The sequence below is a fragment of the Lepidochelys olivacea genome (genome assembly GCF_965140295.1).
Source record: "Lepidochelys olivacea isolate rLepOli2 genome assembly, chromosome: 7".
NCBI lineage: Eukaryota > Metazoa > Chordata > Testudines > Cheloniidae > Lepidochelys > Lepidochelys olivacea.
Genome location: NC_140417.1, coordinates 47110831 through 47131449, shown reverse-complemented (window position 1 = coordinate 47131449; position 20619 = coordinate 47110831). Strand labels below are relative to the sequence as shown.

At 47.5% G+C, this 20619-nt stretch overlaps 1 protein-coding gene across 1 annotated transcript in view; it reads left to right on the top strand.

Moving 5' to 3' along the window:
• DNAH1 (dynein axonemal heavy chain 1) overlaps positions 1-20619 on the top strand; it is a 141875-nt gene that overhangs the window by 115451 nt on the left and 5805 nt on the right. Inside the window, exons 64-74 of the mRNA XM_084633893.1 lie at positions 207-432; positions 537-732; positions 7742-7893; positions 9775-9971; positions 10233-10377; positions 12678-12836; positions 13387-13518; positions 16175-16345; positions 16861-17040; positions 17793-17969; positions 19130-19300. Of these exons, the coding sequence (XP_084490019.1) occupies positions 207-432; positions 537-732; positions 7742-7893; positions 9775-9971; positions 10233-10377; positions 12678-12836; positions 13387-13518; positions 16175-16345; positions 16861-17040; positions 17793-17969; positions 19130-19300 (1906 nt within the window). The remainder of the gene's footprint in view (positions 1-206; positions 433-536; positions 733-7741; positions 7894-9774; positions 9972-10232; positions 10378-12677; positions 12837-13386; positions 13519-16174; positions 16346-16860; positions 17041-17792; positions 17970-19129; positions 19301-20619) is intronic.

Here is a 20619-nt window from a genome sequence, read left to right as displayed (position 1 = left end):
GACTTGTTTGTACTGCTCTATATACTATACACTGAAATAATTTTATAATTATATGGTAAAAAGGAGAAAGTAGCAATTTTTCAGTAATAGTGTGCTGTGACACTTGTATTTTTGTCTGATTGTGTAAGCAAGTAGTTTTTAAGTGAAGTGAAACTTGGGGGTACGCTCTGACATCCCAGCGATAACATCCAAGGGTTTTGTTACAGTGGCTTGGAAGACCAGTTGCTGGGACAAGTGGTAGCTGAGGAGCGACCGGACTTAGAAGAGGCGAAGAACCAGCTGATTGTTAGCAACGCCAAGATGCGACAAGAGCTGAAGGAGATAGAGGATCAGATCCTCTACCGGCTAAGCTCCTCCGAGGGAAATCCTGTTGACGACTTGGAGCTCATCAAAGTGCTGGAGGCATCCAAGCTAAAAGCAGGGGAAATCCAGGTAAGTGACTGATTCACATGCACAGACACCCAGCCCTGGTCAGTTTAATCCTTTACAGGAAACATGAAAATGTGCAGCTGTGATGCCTCTGAATGTTCCCACAGGCCAAAGTGAAGATAGCTGAGCAGACAGAAAAAGACATTGACATCACTCGTCTGGAGTACGTGCCTGTAGCTGTCCGCACTCAGATCCTTTACTTCTGCGTTTCTGACCTGTCCAACGTTGACCCCATGTATCAGTATTCGCTCGAGTGGTTCCTCAACATCTTTTTGTCCGGAATCACAAACTCCGAGAGAGCAGGTACCTCTGAAGGGTTAGGGTGCTTGCTGCTGTGAAAATGTGATCATTGCACTCCTTTGCTCAACACCTGGGGGCAAACTCAGGGTATGTCTACACTACGAAATTAGGTCGAATTTATAGAAGTCGTTTTTTTAGAAATCGGTTTTATATATTCGAGTGTGTGTGTCCCCACAGAAAATGCTCTAAGTGCATTAAGTGCATTAACTCGGTGGAGCGCTTCCACAGTACCGAGGCAAGCGTCGACTTCCGGAGCGTTGCACTGTGGGTAGCTATCCCACAGTTCCCGCAGTCTCCGCTGCCCATTGGAATTCTGGGTTGATATCCCAATGCCTGATGGGGCTAAAACATTGTCGCGGGTGGTTCTGGGTACATATCGTCAGGCCCCCGTTCCCTCCCTCCCCCCGTGAAAGCAAGGGCAGACAATCATTTCGCGCCTTTTTTCCTGAGTTACCTGTGCAGACGCCATACCACGGCAAGCATGGAGCCCGCTCAGGTAACCGTCACCCTATGTCTCCTGGGTGCTGGCAGACGCGGTACGGCATTGCTACACAGTAGCAGCAACCCCTTGCCTTGTGGCAGCAGACGGCACAGTACGACTGGTAGCGGTCATCGTCATGTCTGAGGTGCTCCTGGTCGCCTCTGTGAGGTCGATCAGGAGCGCCTGGGCAGACATGGGCGCAGGGACTAAATTTGGAGTGACTTGAGCAGGTCATTCTCTTTAGTCCTGCAGTCAGTCCTATTGAACCGTCTTATGGTGAGCGGGCAGGCGATACGGACTGCTAGCAGTCGTACTGTACCATCTTCTGCCGAGCAGCCATGAGATGTGGATGGCATGCAGTCCTTCTGCACCGTCTGCTGCCAGCCAAAGATGTAAAAGATAGATGGAGTGGATCAAAACAAGAAATAGACCAGATTTGTTTTGTACTCCTTTGCTTCCCCCCCTCCCCTGTCTAGGGGACTCATTCTTCTAGATCACACTGCAGTCACTTACAGAGAAGGTGCAGCGAGGTAAATCTAGCCATGTATCAATCAGAGGCCAGGCTAACCTTCTTGTTCCAATAACGACAATAACTTAGGTGCACCATTTCTTATTGGAACCCTCCGTGAAGTCCTGCCTGAAATACTCCTTGATGTAAAGCCACCCCCTTTGTTGATTTTAGCTCCCTGAAGCCAACCCTGTAAGCGCCCCTCCCAGCGTCAGAGCAATGGTAAACAATCGGGCATCTGAGAGTGCTGTCCAGAGCACTCACAATGGAGCACTCTGATGGGGCTAAAACATTGTCGCGGGTGGTTCTGGGTACGTGTCGTCAGGCCCCCGTTCCCTCCCTCCCTCCGTGAAAGCAAGGGCAGACAATCGTTTCGCGCCTTTTTTCATGAGTTACCTGTGCAGACACCATACCACGGCAAGCATGGAGCCAGCTCAGGTAACCGTCACCCTATGTCTCCTGGGTGCTGGCAGACGCGGTACGGCTTTGCTGCACAGTAGCAGCAACCCATTGCCTTCTGGCAGCAGACGGTGCAATACGATTGGTAGTCGTCCTCGTCGTGTCCGAGGTGCTCCTGGCCACGTCGGCTGGGAGCGCCTGGGCAGACATGGGCGCAGGGACTAAATTTGGAGTGACTTGAGCAGGTCATTCTCTTTAGTCCTGCAGTCCTATTGAACCGTCTTATGGTGAGCGGGCAGGCGATACGGACTGCTAGCAGTCGTACTGTACCATCTTCTGCCAGGCAGGCAAGAGATGAGGATTGCTAGCAGTCGTATTGTACCATCTTATGCCAGGCAGGCAAGAGATGAAGATGGCTAGCAGTCGTACTGTACCATCTTCTGCCAAGCAGCCATGAGATGTGGATGGCATGCAGTCCTTCTGCACCGTCTGCTGCCAGCCAAAGATGTAAAAGATAGATGGAGTGGGTCAGAACAAGAAATAGACCAGATTTGTTTTGTACTCATTTTCCTCCTCCCCTGTCTATATCACACTGCAGTCACTCACAGAGAAGGTGCAGCGAGGTAAATCTAGCCATGTATCAATCAGAGGCCAGGCTAACCTCCTTGTTCCAATAACAATGATAACTTAGGTGCACCATTTCTTATTGGAACCCTCCGTGCAGTCCTGCCTGAAATACTCCTTGATGTACAGGCACACCCTTTGTTGATTTTAGCTCCCTGAAGCCAACCCTGTAAGCCGTGTCGTCAGTCGCCCCTCCCTCCATCAGAGCAACGGCAGACAATCGTTCCGCGCCTTTTTTCTGTGCGGACGCCATACCAAGGCAAGCATGGAGGCCGCTGAGCTCATTTTGGCAATTAGGAGCACATTAACCACCACACGCATTATCCAGCAGTATATGCAGCACCAGAACATGGCAACGCGATACCGGGCGAGGAGGCGACGTCAGCGCGGTCCCGTGAGTGATCAGGACATGGACACAGATTTCTCTGAAAGCATGGGCCCTGACAATGCATGCATCATGGTGCTAATGGGGCAGGTTCATGCTGTGGAACGCCGATTCTGGGCTCGGGAAACAAGCACAGACTGGTGGGACCGCATAGTGTTGCAGGTCTGGGACGATTCCCAGTGGCTGCGAAACTTTCACATGCGTAAGGGCACTTTCATGGAACTTTGTGACTTGCTTTCCCCTGCCCTGAAGCGCATGAATACCAGGATGAGAGCAGCCCTCACAGTTGAGAAGCGAGTGGCGATAGCCCTGTGGAAGCTTGCAACGCCAGACAGCTACCGGTCAGTTGGGAATCAATTTGGAGTGGGCAAATCTACTGTGGGGGCTGCTGTTATGCAAGTAGCCCACGCAATCAAAGATCTGCTGATATCAAGGGTAGTGACCCTGGGAAATGTGCAGGTCATAGTGGATGGCTTTGCTGCAATGGGATTTCCTAACTGTGGTGGGGCTATAGACGGAACCCATATCCCTATCTTGGCACCGGAGCACCAAGCCGCCGAGTACATAAACCGCAAGGGGTACTTTTCGATAGTGCTGCAAGCTCTGGTGGATCACAAGGGACGTTTCACCAACATCAACGTGGGATGGCCGGGAAAGGTGCATGATGCTCGCATCTTCAGGAACTCTGGTCTGTTTCAAAAGCTGCAGGAAGGGACTTTATTCCCAGACCAGAAAATAACTGTTGGGGATGTTGAAATGCCTATATGTATCCTTGGCGACCCAGCCTACCCCTTAATGCCATGGCTCATGAAGCTGTACACAGGCAGCCTGGACAGTAGTCAGGAGCTGTTCAACTACAGGCTGAGCAAGTGCAGAATGGTGGTAGAATGTGCATTTGGACGTTTAAAGGCGCGCTGGCGCAGTTTACTGACTCGCTTAGACCTCAGCGAAACCAATATTCCCACTGTTATTACTGCTTGCTGTGTGCTCCACAATATCTATGAGAGTAAGGGGGAGACGTTTATGGCGGGGTGGGAGGCTGAGGCAAATCGCCTAGCTGCTGGTTACGCGCAGCCAGACACCAGGGCGGTTAGAAGAGCACAGGAGGGCGCGGTACGCATCAGAGAAGCTTTGAAAACCAGTTTCATGACTGGCCAGGCTACGGTGTGAAAGTTCTGTTTGTTTCTCCTTGATGAAACCCCCCGCCCCTTGGTTCACTCTACTTCCCTGTAAGCTAACCACCCTCCCCTCCTCCCTTTAATCACCGCTTGCAGAGGCAATAAAGTCATTGTTGCTTCACATTCATGCATTCTTTATTCATTCATCACACAAATAGGGAGATGACTACCAAGGTATCCCAGGAGGGGTGGTGGAGGAGGGAAGGAAAATGCCACACAGCACTTTAAGCACAGCACTTTAAAAGTTTACAACTTTAAAATTTATTGAATGACAGCCTTCTTTTTTTTGGGCAATCCTCTGTGGTGGAGTGGCTGGTTGGCCGGAGGCCCCCCCACCGCATTCTTGGGCGTCTGGGTGTGGAGGCTATGGAACTTGGGGAGGAGGGCGGTTGGTTACAGAGGGGCAGCAGTGGCAGTCTGTGCTCCAGCTGCCTTTGCTGCAGCTCAACCATACACTGGAGCATTCTGGTTTGGTCCTGCAGCAGCCTCAGCATTGAATCCTGCCTCCTCTCATCACGCTGCCGCCACATTTGAGCTTCAGCCCTGTCTTCAGCCCGCCACTTACTCTCTTCAGCCCTCCACCTCTCCTCCCGGTCATTTTGTGCTTTCCTGCACTCTGACATTATTTGCCTCCACGCATTCGTCTGTGCTCTGTCAGTGTGGGAGGACAGCATGAGCTCGGAGAACATTTCATCGCGAGTGCGTTTTTTTTTCTTTCTAAGCTTCACTAGCCTCTGGGAAGGAGAAGATCCTGTGATCATTGAAACACATGCAGCTGGTGGAGAAAAAAAAAGGGACAGCGGTATTTAAAAAGACACATTTTATAAAACAGTCGCTACACTCTTTCAGGGTAAACCTTGCTGTTAACATTACATACATAGCACATGTGCTTTCGTTACAAGGTCGCATTTTGCCTCCTCCCACCGCGTGACTACCCCCTCAACCTTCCCCCCTCCCTGTGGCTAACAGCGGGGAACATTTCTGTTTAGCCACAGGCAAACAGCCCAGCAGGAACGGGCACCTCTGAGTGTCCCTGAAGAAAAGCACTCTATTTCAACCAGGTGACCATGAATTATATCTCACTCTCCTGAGGATAACACAGAGAGATAAAGAACGGATTTTGGTTGAATGCCAGCAAACATACACTGCAATGCTTTGTTCTACAGTGATTCCCGAGTACGTGTTACTGGCCTGGAGTGGTAAAGTGTCCTACCATGAAGGACGAAATAAGGCTGCCCTCCCCAGAAACCTTTTGCAAAGGCTTTAGGACTACATCTAGGAGAACCGCAAATGCCAGGGCAAAGTAATCCTTTCACATGCTTGCTTTTAAACCATGTATAGCATTTTAAAAGGTACACTCACCAGAGGTCCCTTCTCCGCCTGCTGGGTCCAGGAGGCAGCCTTGGGTGGGTTCGGGGGGTACTGGCTCCAGGTCTAGGGTGAGAAACAGTTCCTGGCTGTCGGGAAAACCGGTTTCTCCGCTTGCTTGCTGTGAGCTATCTACAACCTCCTCCTCATCATCATCTTCTTCATCCCCAAAACCTGCTTCCGTATTGCCTCCATCTCCATTGAAGGAGTCAAACAACACGGCTGGGGTAGTGGTGGCTGAACCCCCTAAAATGGCATGCAGCTCATCATAGAAGCGGCATGTTTGGGGCTCTGACCCAGAGCGGCTGTTCGCCTCTCTGGTTTTCTGGTAGGCTTGCCTCAGCTCCTTCAGTTTCACGCGGCACTGCTTCGGGTCCCTGTTATGGCCTCTGTCCTTCATGCCCTGGGAGATTTTCACAAAGGTTTTGGTATTTCAAAAACTGGAACGGAGTTCTGATAGCACGGATTCCTCTCCCCAAACAGCGATCAGATCCCGTACCTCCCGTTCGGTCCATGCTGGAGCTCTTTTGCGATTCTGGGACTCCATCATGGTCACCTGTGCTGATGAGCTCTGCATGGTCACCTGCAGCTTGCCACGCTGGCCAAACAGGAAATGAGATTCAAAAGTTTGCGGTTCTTTTCCTGTCTACCTGGCCAGTGCATCTGAGTTGAGAGTGCTGTCCAGAGCGGTCAGAATGGAGCACTCTGGGATAGCTCCCGGAGCCAATACCATCGAATTGTGTCCACAGTACCCCAAATTCGAGCCGGGAACGTCGATTTAAGCGCTAATCCACTTGTCAGGGGTGGAGTAAGGAAATCAATTTTAAGAGCCCTTTAAGTCGAAATAAAGGGCTTCACTGTGTGGACGGGTGCAGGTTTAAATCGATTTAACGCTGCTAAATTCGACCTAAAGTCCTAGTGTAGACCAGGGCTCAGCCCTAGTGCAAATGTGAGATTTAGATCTGGCATAGTCACGTTTAGTGGAGTTGCTGCTTATGCCGGATCTAAGCCTGGCCCTAGTTGTTTACTGCCAGAGCTGCTTGAACGTGGTCTCATTGCCATCAAGCTTGAAAGTTCCTTCTTTTTTGAGACACATAAAGCTGTAATTCAAGATGAGACATGAAGGCATCCTACATCAGCCAGCTTGGCATTGCCAGCATGAGAGAATTCTCTCTTGCTGGGAGCATCTTTCTCCTCCAATGGTTCTCTTCTAAAGGGCCAAATTATTACCTGATACAAAACAGGGGTAAGCAGCTTGTCCTTACCAGTGAGTGTCTCCGCTCTTCATTTGGCGATTGCTTTTTCCTTGCAGTAAACTTTATTAAGCCCTTCAAGCGCCTCTCCGAGCCTAAGCATCTACCAGTTCTCTCACTCCAATGTCCATCAACATGAAGTCATCAGCATGACTTTCTGAGGAGCGAGACAAACCTCAGAGGAGCTCTGATCCACTCTCTGACAGAATTTTTCCCTGCCTCTGGGCCACCAGGCCAGTCCCATGCAAAGATGTTTAATTTCTGGTCAGACTGCTGCTGTTAATTAGAAATACTGAATTTCATGGATCAGGGCATTTAAAATACTGGCAGCACAGAGTAACCTTGAAATTGATGCAAGGGTAAATTCATCTTCCTCAGCCACTCCCACTTTGCTATCATCCCAGGAACAGCACAGATATCATGGCCAGATGCATGTGCCAAGATGTAAACAGGGGGCGCAGTTCATTAACATATCACAGCAATATTCTATGCACCTGCGCTTAACAGTAATAGCATAAGTGTATTTATAATGGGCCACATCTGGAGGTAATTATCAGTGTTTGTCTGAGGCAGTGCCCTCTGGTTTGGATACCCCACTGTTTCTTGTGAAGGAGCAAATTTTCATGGGCCAGATCTGAAGGAAGTTGAGATTGACAGCAGGAAGGAGCTAAGAGGGATGTGAGCTCCCTGCATAGTTTACATGTGTAAACTCATCCACTGAAACTTACCCAGAGCCTGGCTGGCAAAGGATCATGTCAGTAGCAAATGTGGGTCCTTTCTCCTCCACTCTCAGCATTGCTGTTTTGCTCTTTTCAGACACCCTGAAGAAGCGGATAGTGAACATAAACAATTACCTCACATTCAGTCTCTACAGCAATGTGTGCCGCAGTCTCTTTGAGAAACACAAGCTCATGTTTGCCTTTCTGCTGTGTGTCCGGATCATGATGAATGAAGGAAAAATCAATATGGTGAGTAAACAGACTCCCTCATCTGTTTAAATGAGAGGATATCTTGGGACAGCCAAAGTCCAGACTGCTCTTACTCCTGAAACTGGGAGCCAGCGTACTTTGTCTGTACAGATGATTCTCCACCGGTGTCTGATGATTTGGATTATCTGCCTAAATTCCTATTCATAAGGGAAGAGTTACTCATCCTGGTCATCTATTAGTTTGATGTTCTGAATCTTCCAAATGTGCATACATCAAAACACAGAGCTTACCCTAGTTTTGTACCAGGGGTCTCTTCTAGGTAATTTAGTATACAACACACACCTTTCTCCAGTGTTTGGCTGTGACAAAAACAAAGGGAATTCAGGGTGGTCGAGTCTGGCTCATTCATGGATGATCTGCTATCTGTCCCATTAAAATGGCTTTTCATTGCCACACAGGAGGATTGGCAGATGGTAGAGTGTCTTATCATGCTTAAATAACCAGGGGTTTGCAAGGGTTGGGCTTTCATACAGAGCTTTGCTTCCAGAAAGATCAAGATGAATCTGGCTAAAGAGAAGGGATTTTACAGAAAATGGGCTAACCAAAATAAGATTAAGTATCAGAGGGGTAGTCATGTTAGTCTTTATCCACAAAAACAACGAGGAGTCCGGTGGCACCTTAAAGACTAACAGATGTATTTGGGCATAAGCTTTCGTAGGTAAAAAGCCATGCAGCTGAAGAAGTGGGGTTTTTACCCACAAAAGCTTATGCCCAAATAAATCTGTTAGTCTTTAAGGTGCCACCAGACTCCTCAAAATAAGACTTAGATTTCAGTGTCCTCCTTTTCTTGCCTTGTTAATTAGCTTTCTGCTTTAGGCACTGTTGCTGAGTAAACTTAACACTGGACCCCCTCTGTGCCACAGTCAGATCCCAAACTTTCTCATAAAACAGGACTCTGTAGTAGGCAATTAACCACCCATTTGCCCATCCTGTTGTAGGGTCTCTAGGGAATGTAATAGACTTTTTCAAATCCTAGAGAGATAAGGATTGAGGTGCATTGGCAGAGTACTGTGGAGGAAATCTAATGATCTGATCCTGTGACTGTATTGTCAGATCTGTCACCACATGCATCTGTTAGATGGGAACAGTAAGGCAGGGAAACACAGCATGAAGCTGTGCTCATGCTCAAATAAATTGGTTAGTCTCTAAGGTGCCACAAGTACTCCTTTTCTTTTTGCGAATACAGACTAACACAGCTGTTACTCTGAAGCATGAAGTTACTGTAGGACTTTTGTTTCTTTAACATAGAGTTAGTGCTGCGGGGTGTTGCTATTGCTGCTGGTTTTGGGGGCTCCTGTGTACTCGGCAGCAGCGAAGACTGCAGCTTGCTGATTCAGCAGACCTCAATGTTATTCATAAAGAAAAATCACAGGCTTGGTTTGGTGGCAGAGGCGATCAGCCAGGTTTATTGTCAGCAAAGCACGGTACTTGCACCCTGGGCTGCAGGTCATAGGGACACTAACACATGTATGCCCGTGACAAGGTAAAGGCTCCGTTGGCATAACAGGATGCTGTCCCCTACACTGATACAAAGATGCCTCTCCTGTGACTTCTCCTTTTATACATTGATGTGAACAAGTTACATATTACTTTCCATGTGTCATTACAATCCTGTATCTTGTACCTGCTCATTTGAACAAAACTTCCCCTCAGGTCAGGAATGTGCTTACTTGGTTAGCTAATATGTGGTGTGTTGCTATTCTGCCAAGGGCAGGCCTACTTTGGTTCGCCTCCTTTGGTTCATACTGTTCTTCATGCCCCAGCAAGGCCACACACAGTAGCGACTGTGTCCCACAGTATGACGCTGAGATCTTCAAGGCCAAACAGGCTGGCTGTAAATGTGTGCTGTGTGGTCCACAGGACGAATGGCGTTACCTCCTGTCTGGAGGTGCCATTAAAACGATGAGAGAGAACCCAGCTCCCGAGTGGCTATATGAGAGAGCGTGGGGTGACATCTTGGCCTTAAGCAACCTGAAGAATTTCTCCAGCTTTATGGATGATTTTGTGGACAATATCCAGGAGTTCCGTGCAATTTTTGACAGTGCTGAGCCACACAGGTGAGTCCTTCACCCCTTAACTGTGGATCTGAATTCTGATCTCTGCGTGGTGGGCAGTACAGACCCTTTTCCCACAATAATACAGCCATATAGCTTGGAAAAAGAATCACTAAAATCCAGGCACTGACCAAACGTTATCTCAGAAAATCCTGGTGCATATTCAGGTGGCTTTAGGAGAGTTGTTTTCCTTGGGCTGATGTATTTGGCATCTGTTTCCATCCCCAGAGAGTAACCCAAAGTCAGCATGTGATTCTCTTGCAGAGAGCCCCTGCCTGGGAAGTGGGACAGCGAGTTGGACTCCTTCCAGAAGCTGCTGCCCCTACGCTGCCTGCGAGGGGATAAGGTCACCAACGCCATGCAGGACTTTGTGGCCATGAATCTGGATCAGCGCTTTATCGAACCACAGGTAACTGGCCAAGATAATGCCATGGCAGAAGGCATTTCCATTGAGAATTGATGGGAATGATGCCAATGGACATGGTGTCAATGTTGCCCATGACCGCCCCAGCCAGGCTAGGGGCAGGTGCTGATTTAGCTTTAAATGGATGCTTTACAACATCTCTCATTTAGATAATACCTAGCTCTTATACAGCACTTTTCATCAGTAGATCTCAAAACCCTTTGTAAACAGGTCAGTCTCATTATCTCCATTTTGCAGATGGGTAAACTGAGGCATTGAGCAGTGAAGTGACTTGGCCACGGTCGACAGGCCAGTGGCAGAGCCAGGCAAAGAATCCAGGCCTCCTGAGTCCCAGTCCACCAGCCGCACTGTCTGTACTCACTGAGTGAGTACTGGGTGGTGATGGATCCACTCACTGCTCTTTAACCTCAGAATTACTCTTAATCTGGAACTGAAAACCATACACTGAAAACTACCCAGTAGGATCAAAGGCAGAGAGGAGGCATGGCTGGAGGTTACAGTGGAGGTTAGGGAGGCAGAAGGCCTAGATTCTGTTCTCTACTTTGCTCTGAGAACTTGATCACACCACTGGAACGATATGTGCCATCTGGAAAAGATAAGTACTTGCCCGCCTTTTGAAAGCCATTTGAGAGAGGTGGGTGAAAGATGTCATAGGAATGTAAAGCAAGCATCGTCATCAACATTGTGCAGAGCAGAGTTTTCCAATGTAGCATCCATAATAGACCACTTGGAAGTGCAAAGCAGCATTTAGGCATGTACAGTCTTGTCTACACTAGAAAGCTGTACTGCTTTAACTATACCAGGGTAATGAAAGTGGCACAAGCCCCCCTAGTGTGGTTGCATTTATACCATTATGAAGTTACTTTGTACTATACCTGTTCTCATATGGGAAAGGAAATAACCTATACAGCTACAAGGCTTCTTCATACCAATATAGCTGCATCCATACTATGGGTCGTGCTGAGGTAACTTAAGGTACATCTACAGTTATGGCTGTGCATAGAGTAGAGACACTGCATGCCCAGCTAACACAGGTACAGATAGCAGTGTAGGCAGTGAGGCCCAGCTTAGGCGAGTAGAGGAGAGTACGTACTTGATACAGCTTTCTACGCACCCAGCAGCACCTCCCCCATCTACACTGCCATTGTTAGCAGTGTAGTGTCCCACTGCCAGAGCCTTTCTCCTCTGCCTCCCCACTGCTGGAGGCTTTCATTGCAGTGTGCAGCTACACGTGTAGCACCTGTACACTATAGGTTGCCAGAAGTGTGGACATAGCCCATATCTGTAAACAATCGTACCCCTAGCTGCCCTAGTTACACCAGGACAACTTTCTGATGTAGAGCAGGTCTCGGTAACCAGTTTATGCACCTGAATGCCAGTCAGCAACCAAAGGCGGGATTTTAACATCTTATGAGAAGTATCCCCATATTTACAAATTGGGCCCCCAGTGTCAAAGCCCTGGCAGAGCCGGGGTAGCAGACTAAGAAGCCGTCTTTACGTATCATCTGCTTGCCAGTTTTAACATGGAGCAGTTCAAACCACCCTTTTGAGAGCATTCTGTAAAGAAAATGCAGGAATTCACATCTGTCAGCTAATGGCTTCCATTTGATTAGGGTAAAAGAGAGGTGTCTGGGCAGGAGTGTGTGGCTAGCTGTCTGCCTGCCAAATGCTCCATTTTAAACCAGTTACACATAGGGCCACACTCTTCAAATATGGCTGCACAGAGTTAGGCACCTAAATCCATATACAAGGGGCTGGATTTTCAGAGGGGCTTCAGTGGTGGTACCAAGCAGTGATTCATTGGAGGCAACAGAAGGAGGAGATCAATGGCTCCTGGAGCCCATGGTGGTGGAAGACATTGCCCACAAGGTGAGTGAGAGTGACTGATGCAGGGAAAGAAGGAAGGAGTTAGAATGGATAACTAAGGAAGGGAAAGGGACCAACGCTCTGATCCAAAACCCACCACAATCAATAGAGAGACTCCCTTTGGCTTCCTTAAGCTTTGAATCAGGCCCCCAGGGATACAGTGGCAAACAGGTTAAAAAAGGAGGGAGTGAAGGCCTCTGCACTGGGACTCCTGAAGCATTATCTGGGCCGAAGACCTGTCTCTAGAACAGATTATTTCCACTCATCAGGCTGACTGTGATTCCTGAGGACAGACATGACGGTGAACATAGGGGTAGAGGCAGTCACTGGACCTGAGAGAATGCCTTCTCCCTTTGCTTGCCCTCCCCAGTGCAGGTCATCCGATATTACTCTGAGCGAGAAGTCTTCCTGTCTTTCAGACTTCAGACCTCACTGCAGTGTTCAAAGAGTCGACCTCTACTACGCCTTTGATATTCGTGCTCTCACCTGGGACAGACCCAGCTGCTGATCTCTACAAATTTGCTGAAGAAATGAAGTTCTCCAAGAAGCTGTCGGCTATTTCCCTGGGCCAGGGTCAGGTAATTCACTGGTTCCACTTCACTCATTCAGAGCAATACAAGCATCTCAGTACACAAGGGTTTACTCACGTAGCTCCAGGAAATCCAAATCCTAGCCCACGATTTTGAAAATGCCCTCTTTGGGTCCCAGCCGGGCGCAGAGGTTCCTAGTGGCTTGAGGATTTCATTCAGCAGCGACATCCACTCGCATTTCTTCAGTGGCTTAGAAAGTTGGACGTTTGTAGTTTCTCTCTCCAATTTCTCTTTTGGAGCAGAATTTTTTTGTTTAAACCTTCATTGTAAAAACACATGGAAACCAAAACTAACTTCAGGCATAGACTTAACTGTGGGCTATGTCCCTCTTATACTGTTGAGATGCTTTTCTGAGACACTGGTTTGGTTGGAATTTTGCCATTTGGTTTGTGCGGGCATCAAACCAACTGTTGAGTGGAAAAGTAGCTTAAATGGTTTGAATGTCTTTGAGCACTGATGTCACATGCAGTCATTCTAACAAACAATATGGCATATAGTAGGTATGGTAAAGTTGGGGTATTTTGGTTTTCTTCCTTAGGGTCCCCGAGCCGAGGCTATGATGCGAAGTGCTATGGAACGTGGGAAGTGGGTCTTCTTTCAGAACTGCCACTTAGCCCCAAGCTGGATGCCTTCGCTGGAGAGACTCATTGAGAGCATCAATCCTGACAAGGTAACACAAACACACACATGGATTTCTCCTTGAATCTCAGCCTCGTGTTTTATTCCACAGCTTTACCCAGCTTCCTCTGCTCTGGACCAGGAAGGAGACTCTCTTTTCCTGTAATCTCTTTTCCCATAACCATTCAGTGTGGGCAGGGTTAGTTGCCTATTTGGTAGGATGTGGCTCACGAGTCCCATGATGCACTGCTGCCCTGTGCACACCTCCTCCTCCAGCCCAATGTTAACAATTCTTAACACTTACCTTTTCATATATCAACTCAATGACATCACTTCGATGGCACTATAATTGCTTCTCCTCTACCAGTCCAGTTAAGTACCCTCCCTCCGTTATCATCTTCTCAGTTCCACCGGCTGTTTCCATCCCTCTGATGGAATATTGCACTGGGGTCCTGGTCACTCCATTTGCCTTGTGTTAGGAGCCATCACCCCTTTGCTGCCATAATCACTCACTGACATTTCCAGCCTGGGGTGAGATTGAAGCTTCTATGTTACACCTCTTAAGGCAGTTACAGATGTGGGAGGAATGATGGTCAGTACTTGTCACTCTAGAGCTCTCTTCAGAGAGCCTCCCCAATGACAAAGAGCTGCCTGGGCTGGCTAGAGAGTGGATAGTAGCTTATAACACTAGAAGGAGCACAATAGCAGGAGGCCCATGTCCAGTGGAAGAGCCTCCAGTGGATCTGTTAGTCTACAAGCCTGGACCCATTTTGGGCACTAAGGGGAAACACAGCATCTAGAAAAATGTCATTGTTACCACATGTTAGGCACATATCCGGTGGTCATCACCAAGGGGGCGGTAGGTGCTGGAAGCAGTTTTTCTATATCACGTAATGTTTAAACGTTATCGGGCATCCAATCTGAAAAGAATAATAAAATCACAGAAAGGACCATCACTCATAGAAACATAGCTTAATTTTGAGCAAAATGAGCAGGAAGCTTAATTGATAATGCAGCTATATACTCAAAATAGTACAGTTTTGGAAAGTTTGGGAAATATTTAGCCCCGGTGATACATTTTATGCATTTTCCTGTACTTTTGTGTCATTGGTTATGGCAATATGAGCTTGTTTCTACCATGTAACACATCAAAATATTTGCCATTGTTTGTAGAGTGGACTGATTTGAGAAAAAAATTCTGTCTGCGATTTTTAGGAAGCTGTGCAGGTAAGAAGACACCTACCCCCTAATATAAAACATATTTTTGCTCAGCCAGAGACAAATCTAAAGCGCACATGGTATAACTGTAATTATCTGCTTACTATCACTGAACGCAGCATACCATGTAAACTACTTATATAACAGAAATGACTCTTAATAGAAGGACTGTAGAATGTCTTGTATAAATATAGCATCTGAATAACAAAATATAACCATACATTCTTATAGAACCCTACATCTAACTATGAGCTACTGAATCTCTAGTGCAACACACAGAAGTAGCCACACTAATTGGCAGATAGTTGAAACATTTCTACTCCCCCACAGAATCTGTGCCCAGTGCATTCAATACTCTGTTGTTACTCTCGTCACTCACAGTTGCATACATCGGAGCACACCAAGTCTTCCTGCGGCATTTGCATCTCCTTGTTGCACAGGTACTCTCAAAGTCATTTTGCACAAAGACAAGGATGACTTCTGGAGCAGGTGGCAGCACCGTCATTTTAGGAACAAGATGTCCTGTACTATCTGTCCCCCATCCATTGTGGACAGGGGACACTTGAATATACATAACTGTATGTATGACTGATAAATTGCATGTTCCAAGAGCTGCCTGACAGAGGCCATTGTTGGTGGCAGTTTCTCACTTGTTTTGTTTTTCTGAGCAAACAGCTCGTACCCACCTTATCCGGAGATGCTTGCTTCTTACCACAGTTTAGTACAGATACAGTGAGCCATAGTTGGGTTGGACTGCAGTTACCTACCTTCAAATCTTGCTCGTGATACTGAGCAGAGACTACTTGATTCACCCACTGCTTGGTTCTTCATTAACGCTCTCTAGTTAGATCAGGTCTGTCCATGTCATGAATTCAAAGTAGTAGTCCTAATTTGTGAAGCCATCAACAGGCGGAGATATAGCTACCTCCTAGACTGTTGTATCATCTTCGATGTCTGACTCAGTCTGAGTGTTTCTGCTCTTTGGCCTCAAACGGCTCACACTTGATACAGAAAAACTGCACCACTTCCAGCAGCTACAGCCACCCTGGTGATGACCACCAGAGATGTGCCCGCCATGTGACAGCAATAGAATTGTTCTAGCTGATGGATTACCCTACCTCATTAATAAAACCCATTTTAAAACCTGGCAGGCAGATTATTGCATTGTATTAGAACTTTGGGAGATAACAATGTGCCACACATCTTGGTATCTAACTGGGATAGGTCTGCTCGTCAACAGAAAAGCCTTTCATGGGGCTGGGTAGTTGAGCAGGCATCTCTGCTGAAAGAGTTTCCAGTGGTTCTGAGCATGGGGGATCTGAGGAGAAAGGGATCCCTCTGGAGAGGTGTGTTCCATCTGAGTTGGGAAGAGCATTGCCTGGTAGTGAGGGAGGAGGACCTCCAGTTAAGAAGGCTTCCACTTAACTTCCTTAGTAAACAGGTATCTTAAACTTAACCTCAGTGCACTTACGGTCCCTTTAATTGTCTAGGTGCACCGTGACTTTCGCCTTTGGCTCACCAGTTTACCCAGTAACCAGTTCCCAGTGTCCATCCTCCAGAATGGCTCCAAGATGACCATTGAGCCCCCACGAGGGGTCAAGGCCAATCTGCTGAAGTCCTACATTAGCCTGAGTGATGACTTCCTGAATTCATGCTCCAAGGTAAGAACCACAAACTTTCCCCCAGCTCTCTGCCTTGACCACCTGGCTAGACTCATTCTTCCTGCTACCATTGGATCACGGAGGAGCACACTGGTTTTGTAGGGCCTTACAGGCTGAGTATCCCTCTCCTGGCATGGAACCTCGGGAATATGGGTTCCGTCACATATTTCAAAAAGCAGGAACTGGAATTGCCCTGGCTGCCTATTGGAAATATTGTGGCCTACCTTCTCGAACTTGGATGTCTAAAATTCACCCTCATATCCTTATGTAGAATCATAACTTTAGACACTCAAGTTTGAAAATGTTGGTCCATGACTTTCCAAAATGGCATAGCCGACACCAATATTCCATTCCTTTGGGCTGGGCTCCTTGTTAGCCTTCTGAAATCAGCAGGTTGGGCACTTCAGCTTTCCACCTGCTGATGGGCCTAAGAGCATACATATCTCATCCAAAAAGTGGAAGCCAACCACTGGTCAAATACTATTTGCTCCTCTTATTGTCCCCATGTCCTGTAGATCTCAGAGTTTAAGGCCTTGCTGCTGTCACTTTGCCTGTTCCATGGAAATGCCCTGGAGCGGAGGAAGTTTGGACCACTGGGGTTCAATATCCCATATGAGTTCACGGATGGAGACCTCCGCATCTGCATCAGCCAGCTAAAGATGTTCTTGGACGAATATGCAGACATCCCGTACAAGGTGGGAATGGAGAGCTGGTCTGCCTTACCTCTGAATGGGCGCTGTAGAGGTTGCTGGTGCATAAGGAGGCCGCATGTACCCTGTTGTGAGTGCGGGAACTCTACACAGCTGGGAAAGTCCATGGAAGCAGTAGAGGGTGTGATAACAGAGGAGTGGAGGGCAGCATTGAAGGTGTCTGGAGACAACCTAGGAGACGTTGGTTAGAAAACTAGGATTTCAGAAGCTCGATCTGTCTGTGTGTTCAGGCACATCCCCTCTGACTGTTGTGGAAACTTGCATGGAATTGTTTGCAGTCTCACACAAATCCAGCAGCAGCAAAATATACAAGCACTGATCTGTCCTGCAGAATCTGCGTGGAATATCATAACTCCCATTCCATGGGCCTCTGCCCATACTTTGGCCATCCCTAGGCTTCTGGTGAGCCCCTATGTTCGCCATGGAGACCAGAGGACTGGAGTGCCCCTGAAATGATTGCCCTACCACCCACAATTCAAAAAACCAATACATTTAAAGATATTGCATGCAGTAGACTACTTTCCTACCATTGCAGGCTTGTTCCCAGCAGTAATTTCCCTCATGCTATGGACTAGAATTTATAACAGACCATGCAGCGAGACAAACTTTCCCAAAGATTTACCAAGTCATCCTTCATTTCCTTTGTTGCTGAGATTCAAGTTCATGTCCCAGCTTGACATTTGCAACTAGTTCTTTGGGGTAGGATGTTGCTTCTAAAGTAACACTGTCCTTTGCAGGTTCTGAAGTATACAGCTGGTGAGATCAATTATGGAGGCCGAGTGACAGATGATTGGGACAGGCGTTGCATCATGAATATATTAGAAGATTTCTATAAGCCGGAAGTTCTAACTGAGGATTTTGCTTATTCCGAGTCAGGGATCTACAGACAGATCAGCACCACCTATGATCTTAATGTAAGTACTCAGCTCGTAAACCCACATGTTCTCCTAGCCACACAGGCACAGAGCAGAATGCTAAATAGAACCTGGAGACTCCAAATGTGAGATCATCTTCTGGAAAAATGTGATATTGTCACAGTGAATTATCAGAAAGTACAAGGTAATAAAAGCCTGCAAATCTTCCGCTTTTATCTGACTCTGTACCTGCATCTCACAGCAAGAGAATCAACGTAGATTGTAAGCTCCGTGAGGCAGGGCTGTCTTTGTCTGTGTTTGTACAGCACCTAGCACGTTGGGCTCCTAGGCACTACCATCATACAAATAATGATGTAAAAGTATGTCCAGCTGCACAATAGAAGACTTTTTATTGATGACTTCTGGTGGCAATAGAAGCGACATGAGTGATTCTGCAGTAGCTTGTAGCTGTTGTCAGAATCCCCAAAGTAAGACTCTACCCTTATAATATGTAGTTTGAGTATAGATTATTATCTAGACTAATACCACCAGAAGTGGACACAGAGGTGGAACCCCTACCAGCATTAGCCTACTGATTTTGACACTTGCTTCTCTATCTTTATGAGTGTAAGCAGTGGTGGTGTAGCCGTGTCAGTCCCAGGATATTAAAGAGACTGAGTTAAGTAATATCTTTATTGGACCCACTTCTGCTGGGGAGAGAGACAGAGCTCTTCATGGCTCGACAGCTGGTCTCTCTCCCCAACAGAAGATGGTCCAATAAAAGATACCTCACCCACCTTGTCTCTTTAATGAGTGTATGTGCTGCTTCTCCAGATTGCTGCCCTCACATCCCTTCTCCTTTAGTGCGTAGCTGAGCTCCACCCCACATACGGCATTCTCCTCAGCTTCCTGCCCAGGTCAACCCTTCATCACTCTTGTTATCATTCTCTGACTCCTTTCCCGTCCCCTTTCTGGTGCTGGGGCATCCCAAACTAGCCACGTCTGACAACATTCTGTTGGTGCATCATCGTGTAAGATATGAGGCTGTATAAAAGCCAGGAAGTCCAAAGGTTCTCAAACAGGCATGTGTCATATTCCTCTCCTCTTTCAAACTCTGCTGGGCCAATAACCATCAGAATATAACCATGCTGTTTCTCCCTCCTCCCTCCCAATGCACACTCCCCACCTCAAATCTCCCTATTTGTCTGATTTCACCCTAGGGATACATCCAATACATCAAGAGTCTGCCACTCAATGACATCCCGGAGATATTTGGCTTACATGACAACGCCAACATAACCTTTGCTCAGAATGAGACCTTTGCCCTGCTTGGGGCCATCATTCAGCTGCAGCCAAAGACATCCACCTCAGGAGGCTGCGGCAGGGAGGAGGTGTGTAGCCACAGTGGCTGAGCGTGCCACGTGCTCAGTGTAAACATACACTGCTCAGTGGTTTGAATTGCTACGTGGGACAGAGAAAGGTAAAGCCTGCCCTCCATTGATTACTGCTGCCTACTACAGCCATATTCCCTCTAGCTAGATTTTACAAGGCAAGCAGGATCGGGTCTAGTCTGTCCTTGGAGAGAAGGTCCTTCGCTCCTGCTCCCCAAGGATAACCCTGGAGCTACAAGATGTGCTATTAGTGAGTCAGTAGCTGGCACTCTTTTCCCGGACTCAGGACTGAAGGTAGGGTGCTCTGCAGCTGGAGGTAGCATTCAAAGACAATAAAATAGTGGCCTGACCCCTTCTGCTCATTAAAGATCACACAGCATTTTGCGCAGGGGCATTAGCCTTTGTATCCTGGTCTGGGGACATATAACTCCCTTGGTACTGTTCTTCATGTCCTGACTGGAATAGTTGCACAGCATTGCTGAGCACTGCTAAAGCATTGTTGCCTCCCGTTCTCAAAGACATGGGGGAGGCATTTCCTGTTCTGGGATCATGTAGGCATTGTGTACGGGGAGCGAAAGCAGCTCTGGGATGGTGAGCAGTGTTGATTATAGGGATGGAATGTAGTTCCCTTCCCATTACACCCTTACTGGGAATGAGATTCCCTAAAAGATCTGGCAGGAAGCTGGGCAGTCGTGTAACAACTGATTTGGAGTTAGCACTTCCTGTGGGGTTAGTGCACTGTATTTTGACAAGAAAACGTCCTTTCCTACACACAGCTGTGGTATCAATTCAGCCAGGTGAGTCTGTGCCACCTTCTGGTGGATGAGAGAACAACATAATAAAAGGAGCGAAATACTTAGGCCCAGATCCTCAAAGGTATGTAGGTACCTAGCTCTAGACATGAAGAAGAGCTCTGTGAAGCTTGAAAACTTGTCTCTCTGACCAACAGAAGCAGGTCCAATAAAAGATATTCCCTCCCCCACCTTAAGTCGCTCAGTGCCTCAAGTCGCTCTTGGCAGCAATCATTTCCTTTGCACGTGGTTTACCATCACCAATACTTTGCCTTATTGGGGAAATTAAGCCTGTCCATTGAGCTCCCCAAGGAGTCCCCTCAAGGATGACCTCTAGAGCATGTCAGGGAGAGGCCTTTACTTAGCAACTCAAGAATTCCCCCCTCAGGGAGCATTTTTTGGAGGAAATAACCAGCAGCAAAGTTACTGTTAACCCTATGTGTAATAGAAGGGAACAGAAGTGATTCATTTCCCCTTTGACCTTGGTCAGGCTCATTCCTTCTGCTGCCCAGTTAAGAAGGCAGCTGC